Consider the following 25,160-nt stretch of genomic DNA (forward strand, 5'->3'; position numbering starts at 1 on the left):
AAACTGATGAAAGACAATACAATTGACTTGTTCTATTGTTTCTACATCCAGAGGGATGACCACACAGGCAAGATGTTACCTCTCCATCCCCAGTTCATCAGAAAATAATTTCCCAAAATACTCTTTATCACCTTCACTCAGAGATCAGGCTGAGTATTTTGAAAAGTATAGGCAGTTGCACTGCTAGTAGAAATTTATTGCTCAACTCATAGACAAAAAAAATCAGTGATAATTCACTTATAACATTTACTGTTCCTCTGAAGATACCACTACGCTGGGAGATGTCAGTATCTTCATTTTCTAAACTTCACGCTCAGCTTATCTGCTCTTAGAAAATAGCTGAGTATATTACTTATTTTAAAAAAATTACTCATCTACAGTAACTGTTCTTTGAGATGTCTACACGTACCACACCAGGCATAAATATGTTAAACTATTTGCAAATAGAGACTGTTTTGCCTCAGTGTGTAAATTGTCTACAAATCATGTACGTACCTACAAATGGAACAGCTCACAGTTTCTCTTAACCCAGAATCCTTCAAGGATTTCTAGAGTGATAAGAAATATAGGTTCCAGATGAACATATACACAGCACAACTCTAAGGAGAACATGTACATACAATATAGTTCAATAATATACTTTTCCATCAAGTGCTTGTCTACACAGCTCTGATTCAAATTGTGGATGGCTTCAAGAAGCATCCTGACAGTTAATCTGGAATATGGTCCTAAAGTACTTGGCATCACACTGAAATCTTCCAGAGAGTGTTTAGTGCCTGGAGAAAGTAAAAGAAGTTCCAGTCCATGCAGCTTCCAGGGACAGAAACATTCCTGAAAGAAGCTAAAAATGGTGCATGCCAAAAAGGTCACAAAAGTAGTTTAACCATTTCATATTCATTCTAATGTGCTCACTTCCTGGTGAAATAGTCTCCCTTTTGGAATCTCCTACGTATCTTAGATCCTTCTGTCACAGGTAGAAAGAGAAAATATATTTTTGTCCTTGGAACTGAAACTGAAAGGACATCTTTCAATTTAAAAAGATACTGCAAAACTAATACCTAGAATAGATAAGGCAGCTCAACTCTGAATGCATGCAGCTAGGGAGGAAAAAAACAGACTAAATGATTAATCTCCTGGCTGAGATGGAACTCAGGGAAACTTTAGGAAAGGATTAAGAGTGTGTCCTAACAAAATCCATTTTCTGAAAGAGTATCATATGCCAAGGTTTTATCAAAAGGATGCAGCATCACCTAAAACCTCTAGAGAACAGGCTGAGATAACAAAGAAGAGGGCAGCTACCAAGTTCTAATGACTTGCTCACTGTGGATGCTAGTACAGATCTTGTATGCTAATACAGAATACAATGGCAGGGTGCTGTTCCATCATTACTTGTACACGAAAGGCCTGAAAACGCAGACACTAAGGTTCAGGAGCGTCCTGAAGCTCACCACTTTGAGAAATGATATCTAAATCATTCCATGGGGGATCAAATGCTTGATCTCTTTGACTGTTAAAGTAAAAGATAGTGTTGGATGGCCACAGTATGTAGAAGGCCCTTTCTTTGCAGACCTTGCATAGCACTCCACCACAAGAAAATCCCAACCCCTTTTGGGGAAAGCTGGCAACATGGTCAATGGCTGAATATGTAGAAAGTCTGAACTCAAAACTGGACAATATGTATAAAATCTATACTCGGCCATCAAATAGCACAAATAGTCAAGTGCCTCAGAATGACCGGACAATCCTTCACTCAAGTAGGGAGGCAAAAGTTAAAGCATTTTAAAAAGCCTCTAACAGGTCCTGAAAGGGTTAGATAGGAGGCCTGCTCTCAAAGTGAAGTTTAAGAGTACTCCTCTGAACTCCAGTTGTCAAATAGGAAGTTAACTAAGATTAATATGCTTACTTTTAGTCCTAAAGAATCAATGGATTTTCTGATAAGTCTCATAGGCCTTGCTACTCTACACAGGGAAGAATCTCTTACCAACCACCCAGACAGAGAAATACAACAGTTGGAACCACAGTACTAAATATCTTCACTAAGATCACAGCAGAATTCCATAGGCAGGAATTTTAAAACTGATCCTGACTTAAGGCAAAGTTAAAGTTCTTCCAGTTCAACACCTAAAACACAGAAGTTCCTTTTAGGCTAAGATCTGCACTAGTAAATTCACTCTGAAGCAAAAATGATGCCAGATAGATTGTGCTGAATTTGACCTTCCAAATAAATGCATTCAACCATTTTTATCCCAGGGTGAGTCTCGAGACACTCTTCTCTTTTTGGTATCAGAAAACAGCTGCTTTCTCTTACACTGCTTTCCCCTAAGATGAAGGACCACTAAGTGGTTCTCCTGAGACCCATTGAGGAATTCAACTCCTGCCAAAGTACACTCTCATAGCAACTGTCTCTGAAAAGGAGTGGAGAAGACTTTGGGCAGAGCAGGAACAAAAACTGAGTCAAAGGAAGAACAACAGATTATAAAATACTGCCCATCTGTTTAAATTTCAATCTCTGCAGTAAAGGGAAAAGTCAAGAGCATCTCCCAAAAAGGTACAAAGCTGGGACCAAGAAAATTATTGTAAAGCACCAGAAGTTTTGCCTGGCTGCAACAGTGTGCCAAGAAGCCAAAACTCAGCACTAACTAGAACATGGGCAGTGCTCAGACAACGTGTAGACAGTGTTTACTGTTTACACTTCCCAGAATAGAACGAGTAGGACAAGTGTCTATGGGACAAGCAAAGGGAATAAGCAAAGTTTGTTGGTCTCCTATTTAAAACTGAGGGATTCACCCATCATGCACACCAGAACTCCCTTGAATACAGTAACCGCATCAGGGTGTTAGCCAAAGAGCTTTCTCTACTCAAAAAGAGAGATTTTTCACAAAAGATCGAACTTCCTTAGGAAAACCAGAGATCCAAACACAAGAGGATCCCATTAGGATAGGCCAAACTGCTGAACATCTATTTGGCTTTAATATCACCACAAATATTATTCTCTCAGCCAAATGACTCTCAACAATCAGGCTTTTAAAATCACTTAGATGCTTTGGAAAAAGCCATCATAGGCAAAAAGGCTTAAAGAGAAGCCAGAGTCATAAACCCTAAATTGTATAGAAAATGAATAAACATTTTAGCCCACAGCATCCCTACTTCTTGGGCTTCCTGCAAAACAAATGAGCCTAGCTCAGAGCTCTCAATGGCAGCTACCACAAAAACAGGGGAAAAAAGGATTAGTGGGGACTTGATACTTCCTCCACACAGAAGTACAGGAAAAGGTGTTTCCAGGAGTCATTAATTAACAACAGTAAGTGAAGCATCATTAACAGGAAGGGCTAACTTCAGGTTTTAGGATCACAGAAGCAGTGAGTGCCTTGCTTATCTGCACTACTCTTGGGCACCCTTTATAAATAACTTAGCTGTAAGGTATATAAGGTTTCCAAACCTGTCAATAAAAGGCTCGCAAAGTCTAAGACATTCAATAACAAGAAAAAAAAGAAGAGTTGTCATGCCAAATTTTGGAAGCTGTTGGATTGCTCACAGGCCATTGTAGGGTTATGGGAAGGGACAGAAAAACTTACTGACAACAACGAAGAAGGCAAAGAAAGTTGCAAAGGCTGATACTTGGATGAAAGAAAACATTCTGAACACACCTGGCTGCCGAGAGAAAGACCTATCACTCCACGGAATCGACCACAGGCACGGAGTATGAGCAGGCAGTACTTTACAAGTACTGCGGAGGCAAAAACTATCCGCTCTTAAGTGCTTAGGAGTCTGTGTGTGTGTGTGTATTACACACAGATACACACATACTACATTACGACCTAGGTTTTAAATTCAATTTAAAAAAAATTTAAACTGAAGGATACATACTCAGTAATAAATACATTAATAGCTATTGTTGCTTCCTCCAGTACTAGTGGATTTCTCAGAAGCCTGATGTCTAATAAGACTGTTTTTGTCTGTGAAATCTGGAGGCTGCAGGTCACAAATGGGCAGTCTAACAGTTATGGTCCAGCATTAACTTATATTCTACTTCTAAATAAATGTCCGTTGAACGTTGTGTTTTTTCATATCCTAAATTGTCGCATCACATAGCTCTGTGCTATAAAACAATGGTAAAGCCCACCCCAACTGGTGAACATATTACATCGTGAATTCCCACAGCTATTCAGATATCTGTATGGTTTTCTGAAATCATCATTTCCCCCTTTCCTATGTGTATTTTCTGATAAAGTCCATGCAATAGAAAATACAGTAAGACTATATCTTGCACAGCATCGATGTATTTCAGCTCCTTTTGAAATACACAGATTAAGATCATTTAATACTTCTGAGTTACTGGATACCTATATCCATAGATCACTAACATGAATAGTCCTAGAAGTGGTGCAGAGTACTTACCTTTCAATTACATTTAACATGGAAATAAAGGGAGCATGATCTAGTCCTCTGAAAATTGGTATAACACAAATATCTTTAGGAACGGTAAACTGGATACCCATTCTATATTTTATTTGACTCTTAAATCCAAAAGCTGAAGAGTAAACAAAAAAAAGTCTCTGGTACATTAGGCAAGCCATCTTATATACCCCATATCTGATAAGATATGTATCTATTTTACAGAAGATCACGAAAAAATTAATAACTCAACACTGGTTTTCTTCTTACATAAACATCATGAAGTAAGATCAAACTATCCTCTTAAGTGCAACATCAAAATTGTCTTACAGTCAACATTACATACTGTTCTTCATGTTTTTTAACAGAATAAATGGTGTTCGCATTTGTACAAGAAATAAAATCAGTAGCTTTCTGCAAGCGCTTTCAGTAACTCTTAACCTGCATAGAGTCCACTTACCTTGGTGCTTCCTCCACAACTTTTTGATTTCTTCTTTGAATGGAGCATTCTCTCTCGTTTAACCACAAAGCATTGCCATGCTTATCTGCCAAAACCTAGAACAGTAACACACTGCTATTACTGTACGCAATGCATGCATGAGGCCTTATGATATTCCATCACCTGCAACCAGCTATATGCTTTACTTGTTAAAAAAAAAAAAAAAAAAATTATGCAGCATTCAATTAGTTTATTTTCTTTTTAACCTTTTTTCTGACTTAGAAGTGAAGTTGGGGGAAAATTGCCATTCTAGAAAATTAGGTGCATTTGAAATATTAATGGAATGTTACTTAAACTCCTAAATAGGATTATTTTTAAAGCCTCAATAGAGAGTCTACTTAGAATACTGGAAGGGGAAAAACACTTACTTCAGAATTTGTGAGAAAATGAAAGAAATCAGAAATCAAAAGACTGAGGCAAGATAAAAATTACATTTTCAAGCTTCTAAAATTGGATTGCATAATAAAATACTCAGACGCAGCTGTTAAACAGTATCTTATCTCAAAGGAGAACAAAATCTTGAAGGATTCAAATTTAGTTCAGAAACAAAGGCCAGTAGAGATCCCTTAGCTAACCACAGCGCCCTGCCCTCAAACAAAAAGGCAAATTCTTCAGAAAATTTGCAATTTTCTGTCAAGGGCAATAAAATTTGCCACTTCTCTGAGACTTTCAAAGGAAATTACAGCAACAGTTTCAAGGACCTTCTCAACAATCAGGAGACAACAACAGTTCTTGGCTGCAACTTCAATCCACAGAAGAGTTAAACACAGTCAGGATACTTGCATCTAGATCTAATTTCAACTACCTGAACTGCATGTTAGAAAAAAAGCACAAGTTCAGCATCACAAAACTCTCAATTGATGCTGCAACTTCAAACTGGAAGGTAAGAAAAGGAGCTTTATCACTTTATGCAATGGACCGTATGGCATAGCTGCTTCCAGTAGCAGGAGGGCTGGATTTGAGGAATCACGTAGATTTCTTCCAATCTTATCATTTTATACGCTACCCACTTTCCAATTCTTTGGAACAATTTCTTTCTCCAGGGACCACACCTCCTCCCTTCTTCCTTCTAAAATTTTCTCCCTAATCATTTTCTTTCACCTATCTCCCCGCTCTGATCTGCAGAAACCTGTGCCAATATTCATGCTTCGTTTTTAAAAGTGCAGCTCTACACTGAAAACAGAAGCTTAACCTTCCACAAACAGCGTGAGCTCAATCATATCTGCTCACATTCATCACAATCTATTTGTATTTATTCCTTTTACCACCACCACAAAGCAAGTACAACACTAAGCAAGTGAACTCCTGTATCTACGATGCCAGTGGTTGCTAAAGCGCCAGTAAAATCTGGATAGATGAGACAGAAAATGAGGCGCTAATCTCATGAAGGTAACTTGCCCACATTGTGCTGTACTGGACACAGATTCTTCCTCAGGAATTCTTCGTGCTCCCATAAATTTATTGAGCTTTTAGAAGAAACATCCCCTCCGAAGTTTAGAGATTTCTAAAATTACCGCTTGTCACAAGAACCCTCCTCCCTATGCAGCAGGAGGTTTAGTGGCAGGTAGCACCAGAGAGCTCCAGTCACTGCTAGATTCTATAACCAGCTTGCTAGTGCAAGGGAAGAAAAAAATCCAGAAGTGTCCAAAGCAACTTCCTGCCCTAGCTCTAACTCATCCAGTCCAGAACTAAATGCCATGGAGTTCTGCAGAAATTTGTTTGGGGAAAATATGCTTTTATTTTTGCTTTTTCTTCTCTTTTTTAAATATTAAACAGTAGTTCTCAGGTATAGTATGCTACCCAGATGGAACCTCTGTCCTGCAAGTAAAATGATTCCTTGAGACTACTTCAGACTCCCTTACAAAACCTACACCTTCCCACAGATTTCAATCTCACAGAAGCAGATAAACTAGAAAAGTCCCAGAATATTGATAACAATAAGTTATTGTTCTTCTCTCTTCTGTGCGTCTCTCTCTGTGTAACTATATTATTCTACTGAAGGGAACAATACATTATTTTTCAAGGCAACTTATAAGTACTTTCATTCATTTCAGGGACATTTCTTGTATCAGTCTTAATTTCTGCAACTTGTATCTTAAAAGAAAGATTCTTCCTCTGTCAGCTAATATGGCTTAAAGAGACATTCATGTATGTTGATTATAAACATGCAGTTATAAATAGAATCAGCCATATAATATCTAGTGTCAGACTTGAAATTCATCTCAGGTCCACTGTTTATGTTATTAGAAATTAAATAAGGTACTTACTTCATAAAATAATTATAATTCAGAATGCATTTACAGACTGTTGAAATCATGATCTCTGATCATTCCTAGGATGAGGTAAAATTCCTGTACACATCTCACTAAAAGCACACATTATAGCTACGGCATTTCCGTAAATATCTAAATATTGTTAAAAAAAAATGTCCTGTTTGGGGGATTGTAAGATGAGGTGGTTACAGTATCAGTATATGGCACATACAGCCATACACTAAATAAATGTAATGTATCGTATCCTCTCCTGATTCAGCTAAATTTCATTTCTAGTTGTAGGTTTCTATTTAGCCAAGTAATATTTAGACATTCCGTTTACTTTTACTTTAAACTCAGGTCCTTTATGTCAGATATTTCAGGAGAACAAGACTTCAAATCAGTTCAAGCATAAACTCTATTTGGACTCTTTTTTCCTGTTAATTGTTTTAGTCTTTTCTTATGTTTAGCAAAGTGATTGTTTTATAGCTAGACACAGGAAACCCCTTATTTAACAATGTTAAGCACCAATGCTTTGGAGCTATATGAGAACATTAAAAAAAGTCCTATTTAAAAGTTGCTGCTAAATTAATAAATATTTTGCATCTGGTCTCAAATTGTTTATATATTTAGTAGTTTGAAAATGAACCAAGGTCAATGCTCTAAAGCCGATTAGAGCATAAAGTTAAAACGATACGCTGTGGTACTGCTAAAAGGTGCCATCAAAGTATTTGTGTAAGGAAAACAAGATTCATTGTACGCTTATAAATAAAACCATAAATTCTTAAAGGTAAGGCTATACTATTTAAACGAGGTGAAATTATTTGATTGTTATTAAATACAGTAGTGCTTAATTTAAATTAAAAAAACGACTTATCCCCAATTTTCTAGGACAGGAAGAACAACTCTCAGGTCTCTCTCTCATTCCACTGACCAGGGAGGGACCTTAGAAAACTAACTTAGAACAAAAAGCTAACTTTAAGACCAAACAAATACCAAGCCAAAGCATATACTTTAGTCCATCTCTGTACAAGACAGTACTTCAGCACATGAATGCGTTTGCTTCCATTCTGCTGACTTTCAAAACGGCTCCCTGAAGTCAGGTCTCAAAAATTAAAATGAATATCCAAATTTATTTTGCAGTCTCCTTGAACAGACTCTTCTACTGCTAATGGCAGCCTGACCGAATTTTATGTACAGTACAGCAATGTTAACCCAAAGCTGCAAGCACCAAGAAAGAATGCATCTTCAAGATGTGTGAAGCTATTAAAAAAAAGGGGGGGGGGGAAGAGAGAGAGAGACAGAGAGAGAGAGAGAAGAAATAAAAATGTAGGTATCCAAAAATTATTAGTCATAAGGAAAATGCAGTAACAAAAGCTCCAGCAAATCGACCTCTTTTGTAACCTAAGATGAATACTGAAACCTAGTGTTCACTACATACCTTCCCTCGATCCTTCAAAGGTGAGAACAGCTGGAGGCTTAAATTTCATTTGTACATTTCTGTTCCTTTATTCCATGTACGCTATAAGTTAGTCTGCGCACAGGCAAATGTTAAATGGAAATTTAAAATAAAAATATAGGAAGTATATCAAGTTTGAGTGGGCACATATCCAGCAGAATAAAAAAGATTAACTATTTCTCTCTTAAAAATCATTCCACACTATCAAATTTTTTGTTGTTGTTTTTTCATTAAGTTATTGAGCTACTGTCAAACTACTTCAGGCTCTCACTGTAAAAGAAAACATACCACAACTTAGAAAGAGTTGACATCTTAGAACAGAAAAATAAGTGAAATTTCTGTTGAGGAAACTGATATACTTCTTATAGATTTCTTGTCAGAAAAGATTAATTCAAGGCTATTGGCAGACAGTTCAGTTGCCTGCATAAGATCAAATATGTCCAAATTTTAAAATTACAATTTTGCTAAAGAATCTGTCTGAAAGCAGATCTGGCTTAACACTAGAGCTAATAAAAGATATAAGTATCACAATCTAAAAGTTAGGGAGACTACACCTAATTTCTAATCACAAACTGCCCAAAAAGTGGTACTAAGCCTCTAGTTCATAAGGATCATTAGATGCTTCACTACAGAATCCAAAATATCTACAAGCCAGATAGAATTTACAAGAAAAACAAACAAAGCACAACATTGCTTGAAATCCTACATCCTCCGCTGTGCTTATGGCACTGGAATCAGAGCTCCATTGACTCTGGATCCACAGTCCAAAATTCAACCCTCAGGACAGATGTCTACAACCACGTTTTCCAATGAACTGAGCATGAGGTCATTGTCTTTCCGCAAAAAAAAGAAAAAAAATAAAAGGCTAGAGAATACAAACAGGAAGGCTGTATTGTGTATGATAGCCATGTAGTTTGAGCAATGGCCCAAGACACAGCAAAACAGATTCTAGGCCTTTTTTAGCTTCATGTTTGAAACAATATTCCCTACTGCTTAATAAAATGCATCGAGTACAGGGCTAAGTGGGGAAGGACACCACAGTAACCTAAATTGTACTTCAGCTGCTTAATGCACATTTCTGTTCTCCTCTAAAACAGGACGCAAAATGAACAAAAATTGAGGGCGGGCGGGCGGGGAATCACTGAACTTGTCTTTCACAGGAAAAAAATCCCTCATGTATTTGATATCATTGACATTAAACAAATCATGCATTACTGCTTAAAAGACTAAGATTATCTTTACAAATTGCAGCTCTAACATGAGCCTTTTACTGTTGTATTAAGATGCATAGTATTAGAAATTCTGTTTTTAATTACCGGTAACATAAATGTAGTGTTGTGATTTTCTTGATCTTGGTTGAAGGTCTAAGTGAAATTATGGAAAATTTAAGAACAATTACATTTGACAAAAATATACTATTTCATGTATTTTTGTAATTTTTCTTTTGATACAATTATACAACCGAACCAAAAGTTTTGTTTTAAAATTTTAAGTTTGATGGAAACTCTTACAAGAAAATTCAGTAAAACTTGCCTGAAATATTGCCTGTGTTCACCAGAAAAGTTCTACGTCAGTTCACGTTAGCAGGACACCCAGGCCAAAGATCCAAATGGATTTTTTTGCTACAGAGCTATCTAAAAATCTCTATTTTTATAGAGGCATATATATACATGCATTTGCTAGCTCAAAGGACTCTACAGTGAATACATAAGCATGCAGTTTTGAAACACTATACATCCCTATCCCAAACCAGCAAAGACTTCTCCAACTCCTTCCATCCACTCCTCCTACATTTTGCCTATCATAAATGATGGAACAACAGAAAACCCCTAGACAAATAAAGCAGCAGCACTTTGGCTTTGGTAAGAGTTCAGAACCCTTACCCCAAAGAGTGCTCCAACAACGTTTTACAGATAGCAAAGGTGAGAAGAGCAAAGAAGAAAAAGTTAGGATAGGTCAATTTTTAAGATTCAGTAACGTACAGAGAGACAGTTTATCCCATCTTCTAAGAACAAGCAGAAGAACTATATTATGAGACGTCTAGTTCACATATTCATATATATTAAGCTAAAGGCATCCAAGTAAACACAGAAGCCTTTTATTGTGCTGGCCAGCGTCACTCAAGGTTGCTATCAGAACAAACACGACGGTTTTCTAGAGGAGCTCTGCTAAAAGAGAAACTCCTTAGGATGTAATACATAGGCACTTCAAAGCCACGCTTAAGATGCACCATCTTCCTTGTAGCCTGTAACGCCCACTTTTTGAACCACAGGTGTTTTATCAGCTCAAATGCTATCAGCTAAATACTACTACTACAAACCTGGATTTCTATGTGACGAGGGTTATCAATGAACTTCTCTATCAGTAAGCGATCATCACCAAAACTTGAAGCAGCTTCTTGAGACGAAAACCTAAAACCTTCTCTTAAATAATGAAAAGAGAAAGAATAAATCCATATTAACATCAGTTGATGATTAAGTCAAGTTTTGAAGCACACAAGTAGAAGGAACATTGTAACTCATTCCAATCATCTATCATTTTTTAGTCAAACAGTTCCAAAACCTACAATTTCTACCACTTACATCTGATTCTTTAACAAATGCCATTTTTTCTTTCTTTGCTGACAAAGACAAAAAAATACATTTGCAAAGGGGAGATAATTTAAGTGTTTAAAAGGTTTGGGCATTGAAGATGATTTGCAGGAATTTTTTTTGTTAGCATTTTCTTTACAAAAATAATACAGTAAACAGATCTAAAGAAACAAAAATCGTAAAATACATATTATACAAAAAGGAAGATGAAGCTCATTGTTATTTTTCATGCATATATCCCTCAACACTCAAGAATGTAAGGGCTAGTTGCACATTAATTAGATGAAAGCACTACAGATATACCACCGCTCATCTTGTGAATTCAATCCTTGAACACACAACCAAAGATGCAGTATTCCACTTAATAACATACAGCTATACTACTGTTTTTCCCCCAAAACTAGAATTGAGACTTACACTGCATGTTCCAAATACTTCCCTCCGTTTTCTCTTTCAAATACATAATTACTCAAGCAAACAAAGATTAGAAAAATACTAGTTTCACTGCTTTTCCCTAGCAGAAAGGTCACTCCTTCAGGACATAACTGCTGCTGAAAAACAACTTTACGTAAAGTTTTCACAGGGTGAAGCTTACCATAGTGCAAGACTCAAAGGCTTCCCACAAGTTTTCTGCAGGCTCCTTAAATAGCATATTAGCCCCAATTATGTTAATATATATGGAAAGTCTGTGGCAAATTCATGTGAGATTAATTATTAGAACACAGTTGTCCTGATGTTTGTACTCTGAATTGGCAGAACAGTGCTGAAGTTTCCATAGCTTTCCATCTCTAGAATCTACTTCAATTTCAAAAACAAAATCTGTACTACAGAACTGAGGAACAGGTAAATCCAATATTTCACAGTATACAGAAATACATATATTTAAAAGTGTTTCTTCACTTTTTTTAATTGTGGATTTTTATTTGCTCTAATTTTAAGAGAGATTCTCAGTGTGCTCATTTTCAACGTGCAATCAGTTGTAATCTTTCGAAGTTCCTATCTAACCTCAATATATTAAACTCTTTCTCAGGGGGTTGAAGGACATCAGTATTTGCGATTCTGTACGCTAGCTGATCTGGCCAAAAAAGACAAAGTGAGGCAACAAACATCCACATGCAATATTTGTGCTTACTGAAACAGATTTAGAGCCATTTTAACTCTGATATCAAAAGTTTTGTTTCACATTGTATACGTTCTATCAGACAGTACTATGCTCAATTGATTATTCTTCCTTTACTGAATTATGTGTTAATCAGAAATCCAAACTGCAATGCTTGTTAAAAGCCATTACACCTAATTATCTAATCCATGCATCTGTAAACCTTTTTAAAGTTATATACAACAGACATCAATACGACTGCCTTGGTAAAGGATTGACCTTGTTTATATCTGTATTTTACAAATCCATGCAGCTGCATTTGCTCAGTGATGAAGTCACCATAATTGCGCTTTATCTTTCCTAAAAGAGATCATACCAATCACACCAAGATGGTCTGGGTCTCTTTGTTAGTATAAGAGAAAAAAAAAAAGGGGGGGGTTAGGCTAGAAGAGAGTTTGTATTGGGAACATTATCCCATCACCAAGCAGCAGCAGGACTGCTTCATCTACAGGGAGCACCAGTACCAGTTCCCAGGGGCAGTGGGACCACACCAGTGGGAGGTGTGCATGGTCAAGACCCAGAGGCACTAGGGGAGAGTTGAAAAGGGCCCACCTCAAGCAGCTGTAAATGACCACAGCCTGGGAAACGAACAGGAAAAGCTGTAACCCACATGCAGACACAAAACTGCAACATCCTTGGAATAACTAAGAATGGGTAAGACAGGTCACCAACTGCAATGCTGCAATAGATGGAAAGTCACAGCAATAGGGTTGCCCTTTCTGTGAAAGATCATCTCACATACATGGATCTCTTCTCAGGAAAGAGCAAGTGGTTGGTCAGTTCCACTATAGCTCCTAGGAAAAGTCACAGAGCAAGATCTCCTGGAAGCTGTTTCTGGGCACACAAGAAAAAGTGATTGAGAACCGATTAGATTTACCAAAATGTATTTACCAAGGGTACTATGCTTCTACAACTAGATCTATGAATAACAGCAGAACATTGAATGTCATCTGCCTCAACTTCAGCAATCCCTTAGTGACGTTCCACAGTGTATCCAAACTAGGATGCTACAGTCCACATAAATGCACAACCAGATGGATGAAAAACTGGCAGCATCATTGGGCTCATGCTAGTGGCTGGTAGCTCATTCTCCACCTGGAAGCCAATTACAAGTGAACTTCCCCTTTGGAATATTATTCTGGGATCAGTTTAATCTCATTATCAATAACCTGGAATGTACAATCTCTAACCTGTGAACATCACTAAATTGGGGAGTGCCATCAACATACTTGAGGGCAGGGCTGTGCTTCAGAGAGCAAGATAGACTGGAAGGGATAGGCAGACAGGAACCTTATGAATTTCAAGAAAAACAAATGGGAAGTCCTGTACCTAGCACAGACTAACCTCCTGCAGGCTGGGGAACTGCCTGGCTGCTGAAGATGACCTGAGGGTCCTGGTGGGTCAGAGGCTGTGATACAAGTCAGCAGTGCAGCCTAACAGTGATGAAAGCTAACAGCATACTGGGCTTTATCAAATCCAGCAGAGCCAGGAGATGAACAGCAGTGATTATTCCCCTTTACTCAGAATTTGTCAGATCATATCTGGAATACTGCACCCAGTTTTGGGCTTCTCCCTATACTAAAATGATGCTGATATACTGAAGTGAAAACAGCAGAGATCCAAGACAACAGTCAGAGGGTTGGAGAACATGAAAGGCTGAGCAAACTGGTCTTGTTTAACTGCAAGACGAGAAGGCTTACGGGAGATCTAACAGCAGCTCGACAATGCTTAAGGAGGGCACTACCAAGACAATGGAACTAGGCTCTTCAGTGAGGTGCATAACAGGAGAAGAGAAGTTGGTCACAAATGGAAACAGAGGAGGTCCATCTAGATATAAGGGAAATTTTTCCTGTGATAACTGAGGCAGGCTGTTTGGAGAGTCTGTGGAATCACTGTCCTTGGAGGTTTTCAAGATCTGACTGGACAAAACACTAAGCAACCATGCCTGAATTTAGTGCTGACCCTGCTCTAAGCAGGGAGCTGAATGAGATTACTTCCCAAGGTCCCTTCAAACATGAACGATGCTAGAAGCGGGAGAATAGGACGTCTTCAAAAGTTCTTGCTCTCTATACAGTACATCTACTCACACCAAAGCATAAGCTGTACAGAAGTATTTATTGATCCTGCCATAAGTTTTCTTGCACTTGTCTGAAGTGAGACAGTCTGTGCCAAGTCCCTGCCTCCAGCCCCAAGCTCAGCTTTGCTGCTTTAATTGAAGCAGCCACTTTCTTTAGAGGCAGACACTAATGAGGAACTGCAGTCATCATTCAATATTTTAGTTTCAAATATCAGGAAATAATAAAAAAAAATACAGCCTTTTCCTATCAAGACCAGAATTAGAAAGGCCTTCAAGTCAAAAAACACATATCTGATGATCATTAGTACAATGGAATCGCTCTAAAAAAAGTGACTGGTAAGTGGGTTAAGTGACAAATAAATACTCAAAATGTTGTTTGATTTTACACAGAAAAACAATACCATTGCTTCATCTTGACTCCAAATTTTAAAAAATTAAAATGACCTAATCACAGCATTTTACATACATGTTTAGGCACATAGTTGGCCAGGAGGCCTGTTTAATATGTGTGTGTATATATATATATGTACACACACAAATTATTTTTTTGAATCACAAATGAGAAGTAACTGAAGAGTTTACATGTTTCTTCAGTAACACAGAATTTTATCAATTCAGTTAGCTTTCTGCTTTCAATTCTGGTTTTCTATTAAATGCTGATCTGCTATACAGTTATGATCTTGCCATATTTTGAGGGCTTCAGTATACCTTAAGAACATATCTCTACCAACCACTGGAATAATTACCTTAGTGTTATTCTCTTTCATTATTTTTGGCAGAGTTACAAAGCATAAAGGCTGTAAGCGATGGTCCATTAAAGACTTCCACTTAAAATCAGGTCCCAGGTAGTAGGACCAACGTCCTTCACTCACTCAGTTCACTTCTTCCCTTTACCTCAATATTTCTACAGCACACATCCGTGCTGGAGAGATCAAGTCCGCACACTCCCATTTCTGTGGAGCAGTCTGACAGGCCAGATAAACTACTTTGGAAGAGTAATAAATTTCAAGGTTCAGGTCTGTAATAGGGAACAGTGTTCAATTTAACTCAGTCTTCTCATCCTGCAAACTTTTCACAAATTTCCTTGCCTCAGGAGGTGGGGAATTCAGAATTATCTGTTAAGTATTATTCCACTTAAGTTCTTCCAGTTCTACTGCTCATACCTTCACACCTGTTGGAAGATTACAGAGACAAAGCTTCAACAGATGTTTCTAAAGGAAGGTGGTAAACTGCAGAAGACAATGGTAGACAGGACTTGAACAAAAGTCCTTTTGGAGGACAAGAAGGTGATCAGGAGTAGTCAGCATGGATTCACCAAAGGGAAAGCATGCTTGACCAACATGATAGCCTTCCATGAGGATGAGGGGAGAGCAGTGGATGTTGTCCACCTAGACTTCAGCAAGGCTTTTGACACTGTCTCCCATCACTCCTCATAGGTGAACTCGGGAAGCATAGGTGGGATGAGTGGACGGTGAGGTGGATTGAGAAATAGCTGAATGCTGCAGAGCTCAGAGATTTGTGGTCAGAAGTGCAGAGTCTAGCTGGAGGTCTGTAGCTGGCGGTGTCCTCCAGGGGTCAATACTGGGTCCAATCTATTCAATGTATTCATCAGTGACCTGGAGGAAGGGACAGAGTGCACCCCCAGCAAGTTTGCTGATGACACTAAACTGGGGGGAGTCACTGATGCACCACAACACAGTGCTACCCTTCAGAGGGACCTCAACAGGCTGGAGAGAGAGGCAGAGAGGAACCTCATGAAGTTCAACCAAGGCAAGTGCAGGGTCCTGCACCTAGGGAGGAATAACCCCATGCCCCAGTGCAGGCTGGGGGCTGACCTGCTGGAGAGCAGCTCTGTGGAGAAGTCCATGGGAGTCCTGGTGGACAACAAGTTGACCATGAGCCAGCAATGTGCCCTCACGGTCAAGAAGGCCAATGGTATCCTGGGTTGCATGAGGAAGAGCGTTGCCAGCAGGTCGAGGGAGGTGATCCTCCCCCTCTCCTCAGCCCTGGGGAGGCTGCATTTGGAGCGTTGTGTCCAGTTCTGGGCTCCCCAGGACAAGAGAGACATGGCACTCCTGGAGCGAATCCAGTGAAGGGCTGCTAAGTTGATGAAGGGACTGGAGCATCTCTCCTATGAAGAAAGGCTGCGAGAGCTGGGCCTGTTCAGCCTGGAGAAGAGAAGACTGAGGAAGGATCCCATCAATGTGTACAAGTATCTGAAGGGAGGGGGTCGAGAGGATGGGGCCAGACTCTTCTCCATGGTGCCCAGGGACAGGACAAGAGGCAACAAGCATAAACTGAAACACAGGAAGTTCCATCTGAATGCAAAGAAAAACTTCTTTCCTGTGAGGGTGACTGAGCACTGGAACAGGTTGCCCAGAGAGATTGTGGAGTCTCCTCCTCTAGAGATATTCCAAACTTGCCTGGACGAAATCCTGTGCAATGTGCTCTAGAGGACCCTGCTTGAGCAGAGGGGTTGGACTGGATGATCTCCAGAGGTCCCTTCCAACCTCAATCATTGTGTGATTCTGTGGAAAAAAAACTTTGCTAGTAGTCCTCCCACACATCTTATGGTACCAATCCAATGAACAGCAACAACTGTGGAACAGCACACGTAAACACAACATAGTAGCATAGGACCACAGAATAGAAGTGACAGAGGCTCTTGGAAGTTCTGAAAGCAAATGTTTGACTTTTAAATTTATAAACTGGCAAGGGCTCTGAAGAAGAGCATTTAAGTTACAGGGATACTTATTTTCCTGTTACAAGCTAAAAGGTAAAATCATTGATCTAAATACCTGTTCCTGGAAGGTGCCTCGTTGAAAATTTTCAGAGACATAAGAAGCATGCAAGGTTTCAATATCCAGGGAAAATAAATTTGGCCCACAAAGCTCCAAATTTCTCAAAACTGAATTTTTAGAAGAAAATTCAGTATAAATTTCCAACTCTGAGATTATGCTTGCAGCTCAAACTACTAAAAACCAGGGTCAATATTTCCTGAACAGTGACCTCCTACACTGAACCTACAAGCTAGTAAGGATCTTTGCATGCAGAGATCCAGTCTCAAATATTTGATTTTCCCCTCAAGAAATCAAATCATCAGCTCTTTAGAGATGATCTCCAAGTGAATTCCTCTTCAGAGCTTGCAGCAGACTATTTGAAGCCATGAAACCTAAGACTTAGTTACAGGTGCAAGTGTTACCCTGAAAGCAATTCAATTTCTCCACAATCAGTAAAAAGAAAGGAAGGATACAGAAAACAGATTCAGACTCCCATCCTCCAGTTATGTTTTGGTGTACCTTGCACTGAGCTTAAGGTTGCCTATATTTGGAAAGTGCTTTGGGACTGGTACCTCTGGAATGCAAGCACAGAGTCTCTTTGTATACGAGACCAGAGCTGAGATGATCAACAATGCCAAGACAGGAGTACCATTAGCTATATACAGTAGCAGAACTTCAGCCATTGCAGTTTCCCAGCTGTTAAGAATCTAGAAGCCTAAATTCAATATAAGCTGCTTTTCAGACATCTGTGTTTCTTTTTCAATACCCACTTGATGTTGTATCTATTATGTGAAAATAGCATATCCTAAATTCAAGTTATCTAAACCAAAATAACTGACTACAACTTCAATCATGGTGAAGAGGAGATTGTTTTAATTTCAGATCTGGGTTAGCAGCTTGAACTGCACACAAAATTCCCCACTAGATCTTGACATAAATTTGGAAAAAAGCAATAGAAATGAGAGTTCAAGGTATTCATATCTGAAGACATACAACAGCAGCCATACCCAGATAGCAGAGAAATGGAAACACGGCAATCTTCAACAATCACACACACGAAAAACAATTTCCAAAAAAGTTACAGCAATGGTAAAGGAGTACTCTAGTATTTCCAAATAGAAATACTAAATGGAATTGGCAGAAACTTTGGATATATCATAATATCTAGAAGGAACTAATGAAAGTTTCTTCACTTAGGATATTTAAGAGGTGCAAAGAATGAAGCACTAATAAGTTACCGTAGAGAATAATTCCATAACAGCAGGAATTCAGTCATTCAGTCATTCAGATAGATCTTTCCCATTTTCAATGTCTATTGCTGCATAACATATTATTTGCCATGTAACACCATCATATAAAGGTTTTTAATATTATGCATAACCAGTTTTAAGAAAAGAGCAATTTCCCATGCTTTGACTATTCTGAAAATTCAAAAACACATTTCAACAAAATGATTTCTATATAAAGCATTTTTTCAACAGCATTTGGAATCAATCTCATAGGGTAAAATCAAAACAATTTTGCAAATCAAATTTTATCCACAGTTCTCAGAAACATCTTGCAGGTATGACCGCTAAAAATTAGAAGGTCATTCAGGTGCTAGCTTCTCCACAGCATCTACCAATAGCTGAAAACCAGCTTATTTTTAAAATTACATGGACTTGGATGCAGCAAGAAAAGACTTGAGACCAACAATTCTCTTCATATGATACGAAAATTATCAGATTTTTTTTGTCAGTAACAAGTTAAATCACCTTCAAGACAGAGGGAAAAAATTTTAATTCCGTAACACAGAAAATGGGCATATACAACAAAAATCTTTCACTTCATACACATTTTCTCAAGACAGACTATAAGAAGCACCAAAATGCTGTTTCACATTTAAATGGGAAGTAGACCTATCTTCAGTTCTCTTAATCTCATTTTACCTTCCTGCAACAAATACTTTGCCTACTGAATTTTGATTTCATCACTGCCTGCAAGTTTTAAAACAAGCACTTTCTGAAACAAGGTTAGTAACTACTGTTAATCTATGACTCAATGAATCTCGGTTTTCTTTCTCTTACCGCTTCTTGGAAATTATTCTTTAAACTTATTGCAAAAACAAGACTAATATAACTAAGAGGATTATTAAGAGGGCACCACTGGCAAATACTAAGAAACAGAATATTTCAGAGGCTTTCCACAAAGAAGGCAAACATCTCTAATATGAATCAAAGTAATTGTTAAGCGTACCAAAATAACATCCCTAGTTGGTTCCTACTGACAATCATTTCTATCAGGTGACTTTCTGGTCAAAACAATAACCATAACTTCTTCAAAACAAATTAACAATCATTGCAGTCTGAGTTTTCAATTTTTAGAGAGTTACTTTAATCAAACTCTGACAGTTTGAGCAAAACAAGAAATGAATGCCTTCCTTTCAAGTTCAACAGATGTACTTGCTGACTGAATAAGATCAAGGGAGTAATTTTGGCTTCCAAAGCAGCAGGAATAAAGCATCCTTGTAAGAAAGTAGGTTATTCTAGATCCTCATTCTAATGCGCAAATCCTTATTTTCCTATTTAGAGTTGAATATAAGGAGGCTAGAGGTAGCAAAGTACACAAGTTCTATTCAAATCTAAAGTTTAACTGCTAGTCATTCATTTTGTTCTTCCTTGCAGCTTTTAGGTTGAGATTTTAAATAAATTTAATACATGAAACAAAAATATGACAAAAAATAGTCGTGACTAACATTTAAGCTAATGAAAAAGATTCATACTTTGAGTTAGTTCCAGACATGTGTGCTCTCATTCACATGGGAAGGAAAATATTTCTAAGAAAGTTATCCAATTTTAGATCTCAAGTACACTTTTTGTTACAAATCACTGAAAAATCCCAAAATGCATTTTCCTGTAACATCATTGGTGTAAGAGCTTGTAACTAAACAGCTCACTGCCAGAATATCAGAAAAGAACAGATTCCAAAACAACTCCACTCAACAAGTATCTGGCAGGGTTTGGCATTCAGACACACCATTAAAAGAGGTGAAAATTTGTGTGTTTAAACAAATACTCCCTTTCGAACAGGCAAATGCACAATAGTTTGCTGAGACAAATATGTTAAACACTGAAGTACGCCATTTATTGGAGCACATGCTGGAAACACTTTATATGTATTTCCACACATGAATAATCAGTCCCATCAACTTTAACAGAACTAGTTGTTCTTGTTCAAAAATTAGTGTTTGAGAGTCATGGCCAAGTGGTTTAGTCCACTAAACGCACAGACAATTTACACATCAACATTCTGAAATGCAAACAATAAAATATTGTTTACAGTTTGAATTTACAGTCATTGGACTAAAGGCAGTTGTAGGGTTTGTACCCAAAACAATGAACTGTGGTGTTTTGTAAGTTTTACACAAAGCTTAATTTTATATACACACATGCAAACAGAAGTATATTGCACACTATACCAAAGGGAGAAAAACAGATACTATCCAGTTTCCGTTTAACATTTGATATCTGCTCAACTGTCAGCTCACAGTGGCTTAATGGGACTTTGGTAACTGCAGCATTCATCAAGGCAAGCTTTTGGACAGCATCTCACCTGGTCTCTTCATCATCCCAAGCGATTCTCATGCCTTTCCCACCACCACCTGCTGAGGCCTTGATCATGACAGGGTAGCCTAACAGCGGGGAACAATTAGACAGAAGTTCAAACTTTGATCAGTTGGTCATAGGAACATGACAACTGACCACATGTCCAATAATGCCAGTAGACAATAACTTGGTTTATTAAAATGCTATTTGTTTTGAAGGAGAGATTTTTTTCTTTTCAACACTTAGCTGTCAGCACAGTGATTTCTGAAGCCAAGAAAAGGTTGTCTTTTCTATTTCATTTATAGAAGAAAAACACTGAATTAATTATTCCCAAGTAACAAAATGATTTATGAATAAAAGCATTTGACTTTTAACTTCACTTTCTTTATTTTAGTAGTGGAAAAGGAACAAAATTTTTGTTACTAAACTATTGCTGTAATAAAATTAAAAAATATATTTTATTATCAAGAAGCAGCAGCAGATCTTCATAAACTATTGGTCAAGAGATTCAGTAACCCTGTACTTATTCACCTTTTCGGGTCAATACAGCAGTAGATTTTAAAATAACGGAGCATCTCCAAAGAGCTTTGCTGCTCAGGTACTAAGCAATGATGAGTAAGAATCAAAGCAAACAGATAATCATTACAAACTGAAGATTAAAATAAAGCATTTTTCCCAAACTGACAAGATGCAAGGAAAAAAATTTAAGAAAAAAATGAGCAGCATAATCTGACAACACTGCATGTAAGCGGCAATATTTTATTTTTGGAATTAAATAGAATCAAGTCCTTCATTTTCTGAAAGCTAAAAAGAGTATGGTAACAAAGTATAGAATTTTAAAGTAGATTTAATATTACATGTATCTTGTAATAGAACACCAATTCAAAACAATTTCCTAAAACAATTCTTATCAGCGCATTTTACTTTTCTCCCACATCAATCTATCACAACCTAGAAGTTAAGGATCTGATTAGAAAGTTTTTGTGATGTTTCTAGGACAGCATAAAAATTCTTCGTGCCTTTGGTCTCCAGCACATTTAACGGAAATCATAACATTAAAAAAAAAAACATTAGATCAGCCAACATTCTCTGGCAAGAAAAATCAGTCAGTTCTCGCAAAATTAAGATACTTCCCTATAAAAGACTGATCTTGGGACAAAAGGAGACACCTGAATACATCTCATAATAGAAACTGTCAAGCCTGCTATGATATGCGTAACTCAAGTTCACATTTCTTTCTGCAATGTGGGTCTTATTCTGTTGGCTAAAAGTGACACATTCCCCCCAGCTCCTCCGCAAATGCATTTGACTGAAAGGATGTTCAGGAAAAGACGATTAAAAAAAACAAGCAGAATCAAAACAAGATCAAACCAAAAAAACAATACACACACACGATCTCGAAAGTCTTCTACTTAAGACAGCTGAAGTGGACATGCACAAAAGGGGCATGATACAAGCATAACAAATAGAGCAATGTTAGTGGGAAGGCAGGAAAGAAGTGCAAGAAAGCTTTAAGTTAATAAAGAAACAGCAATAAAGCAGTTTTCCCCCTAACATGTCATTAGGCTACAGAATCCCATGCTGCAGCATTCCTGTGGCTTAGAAGTGTAGAAAGGTAACAGATAAGCAAATGCATAGCATAAATCTCAAGTTCCTATAGATAGTGGGGGTAAAAAGGCTATAAAACTTCATGCTTCAAAGTCTAAAGTAATCTCTAGTTACTAGGTACAACTATGGGTACGATCATAGTTTTAAGTCTCATTGCGACAAATTCACTGTGGCAATTTCCCACTAATCTTATTCAATGGCACAAGAACTTGAAAAATTCTTATCAATGAAGCTAACAATTTCAGTCCAATATATTAGTCTCTTGAATGGCTCTCTGATTTTACTTCTGTAAGTAGAGTCTAGTTCTAATTTACTGTTCCTCATTTCAGAAATAAAACAGGAGTGCTAGCAGTGAGCCTTAGTGAGTCTTTACAGAACATAAAAGCTTATATATCCCAGCTCGCTTGGTTAAGTCATAAGACAGGATACATGAGAGAGCTGGCTTACTGGTATTACTCACCAAGTTTTGGAACACTTTTTCCACAGCTTTATGTATACTGATTACCTGCCAATCATACTTATACGTAAGACTCCATACAGCTACAGTACTGTTAAAAAAGCAGACAAAAAAAATCAACACAAGGCCTGTTTTGAAAAGAAACACATAGCTTTTGGGGATAAGAGCAAAAAAGAATTTTTAGCAGGCTTTTACAAATTTGGGAGGATGGCTGTTTGGCATCCTAAAGTAAGGGTACTTTCGCTTTGCCCAAATATGACTTCATACACTGTTCTTTGAGGCACTGACCCAGGCTAAAAATAGCAATTCTATAGCCAATACTGAGGACCGCTCTATCCTAAGATGAGGGGAAGTCCTTGTACAATCTAAGTAGCTTTGCATATGTATTGGATACAGGATGCTGATATGAGGAGGGACTAGTTGCCATCCGCCTGACCACTTCTGCACTCTTCAGCAGCAATCAGAATCCCTGAAATACTCACATGGATTGGTTGGATTAGTTGCAGGGAGAGGCATGCAAACATATAAAACTAATAGCATTTATGAGAATGACTGATGACAGTAGCAGTGAATAGCTTCACAAAGCAGGCAATTTCTTTTTCTGAGTAGGTATTAGGTTTTCAATTCTTCCCTCCAATTAGGCATCAATTTACCTGAGACTAAAATTGCATGTAGGAATAAACCTAACTCTTGTTCCATAATTCAATAGCTTTTCCTGAAGCATCTGCAACATGAGAGCATGGGTCGAACATGAACTCAAATGGTAGGATGGCACACATCTGCCAGATTTGAAGATCATCTGACAAACATTCACTGTTACATAAATGCTATTAAGTTAGACTGTTTTGATTTCAGGGTGGTAACTGAATTTGAACAGTAAAAGGAATAAACAGATTTCTGGTATCCCACAGCTTTTAGTTCTTGCCCTTAACCATTGCATTGTTTTCAGATGTTAAGCCATTTTTATAAAGTTGCAGGTAGTTGACCATAGAGTGCATTGATCCAGCACTAGCAGATTCTTTTCAATATTCCTTATTAAAAGAACTAGTATCAGCTAAACCCATAGGCCAAATGAAGCATGACAAAAACATGTTTTTCACCTATTTAGTTTGGCACAGACTTTCACTTATAGTGCCTTCACTTCACAGTTGCTCAATTCATTCAGACAACAATCTGAAAAGAAATACTTTCTGGGTCTCGTCCATGCTTCAGAAAGCAGGATTATAGCAGTTCTTAACATATAACTTACAAATGGACTTAAAAGTAACATAGCCAAAGAGCCGATGTGATTAAACACTACGGAAAAGACAAGAGAAGAACAGTTCTCACAAATGAGAAGAGAGACTATCAAAAAGGAGCCTATATAGCCATTTGTGCCTAACCTGCTTCCAATTCCTGATTTAGCCTAGTATCTCTATACCACTCCCTCTTGCCAACTCAGGAGAGAGCAAATTAAATGAGGAAAAGGTAGTTTAACTCTCATGCTTGTAAAACTTCTGTCTCTAGATAGTCTTCACTGAAGCACTTCTAGGCAGTATCTCAACCCTGAAGCACCGTGCTCCACTGCTACCAAACCTTTGGCCAGAACATAGCAGGGAGGAGCAGGAAAAACAAAGGCAGTGAAGGAATATTATGCAATGTTTTACAATTTTAAACACTGACCCACACTGAATTTTTTTCTATAACCATTTAAGTATTCTTGGAAAAGTTAGACTCTAGATAACTAAAAGTAACCTGAAAGTATCCAATCACATATCAAGTGCCTTGTATGTGAGAGGACAAGTACACTGTGTACATAAGAGACTTTAATTTCACTCTGTTTTAGGTCCTTTGAAATCACAGGTGATTAGTTTGTATTCTGAATGCACTGTACCTCCATTTAAACAGTGCTGCTGATTAGACAGCAGCTTGATTGAACTGATCAATTGGTCAAAACGTAGGGGAAAAGCTAGAGAGGACTTTTTTAATACTTTGCATCCTACTGCAAAGTTTTGCATGCAAATAGCTTAAGAACCTGTCATCTCAGGAAAAAACACCACCCAGCTGTCTGTAATTGGCTTTAATATCTGCAGATTTAAGACTGACTTTATATAATGACCTCCAAAGTGCTGCTGATATCAAAGACAGGAACTGGTCAACAGAACACCAGAAGAACTAAGAAGAAAACTAAGCAAGAGTAAATTTTAAAAGGTGTCTGAGGAAGTCACTGAGTGCTTTCCTACTTATACTAATCAAAACAGTCAGCTTAAAAATACTTGCAGGAAATCTTTAAAAAAAAATCGACAGCAAGAAAAGACCT

General features: G+C 37.8%; 1 protein-coding gene across 3 annotated transcripts in view; it reads right to left on the reverse strand.

The window, feature by feature from the left end:
• PCCA (propionyl-CoA carboxylase subunit alpha) overlaps positions 1–25,160 on the reverse strand; it is a 314,254-nt gene that overhangs the window by 185,763 nt on the left and 103,331 nt on the right. For all 3 annotated transcript variants that reach the window (XM_068928028.1, XM_068928023.1, XM_068928032.1), the window contains 3 exons: positions 20,804–20,882; positions 10,926–11,028; positions 4,856–4,950 (listed from right to left, as the gene is read on the reverse strand). In XM_068928028.1, the coding sequence (XP_068784129.1) occupies positions 4,856–4,950; positions 10,926–11,028; positions 20,804–20,882 (277 nt within the window). The remainder of the gene's footprint in view (positions 1–4,855; positions 4,951–10,925; positions 11,029–20,803; positions 20,883–25,160) is intronic.

This window comes from Struthio camelus, chromosome 1, assembly GCF_040807025.1.
Source record: "Struthio camelus isolate bStrCam1 chromosome 1, bStrCam1.hap1, whole genome shotgun sequence".
NCBI classification, from domain to species: Eukaryota; Metazoa; Chordata; class Aves; order Struthioniformes; family Struthionidae; genus Struthio; species Struthio camelus.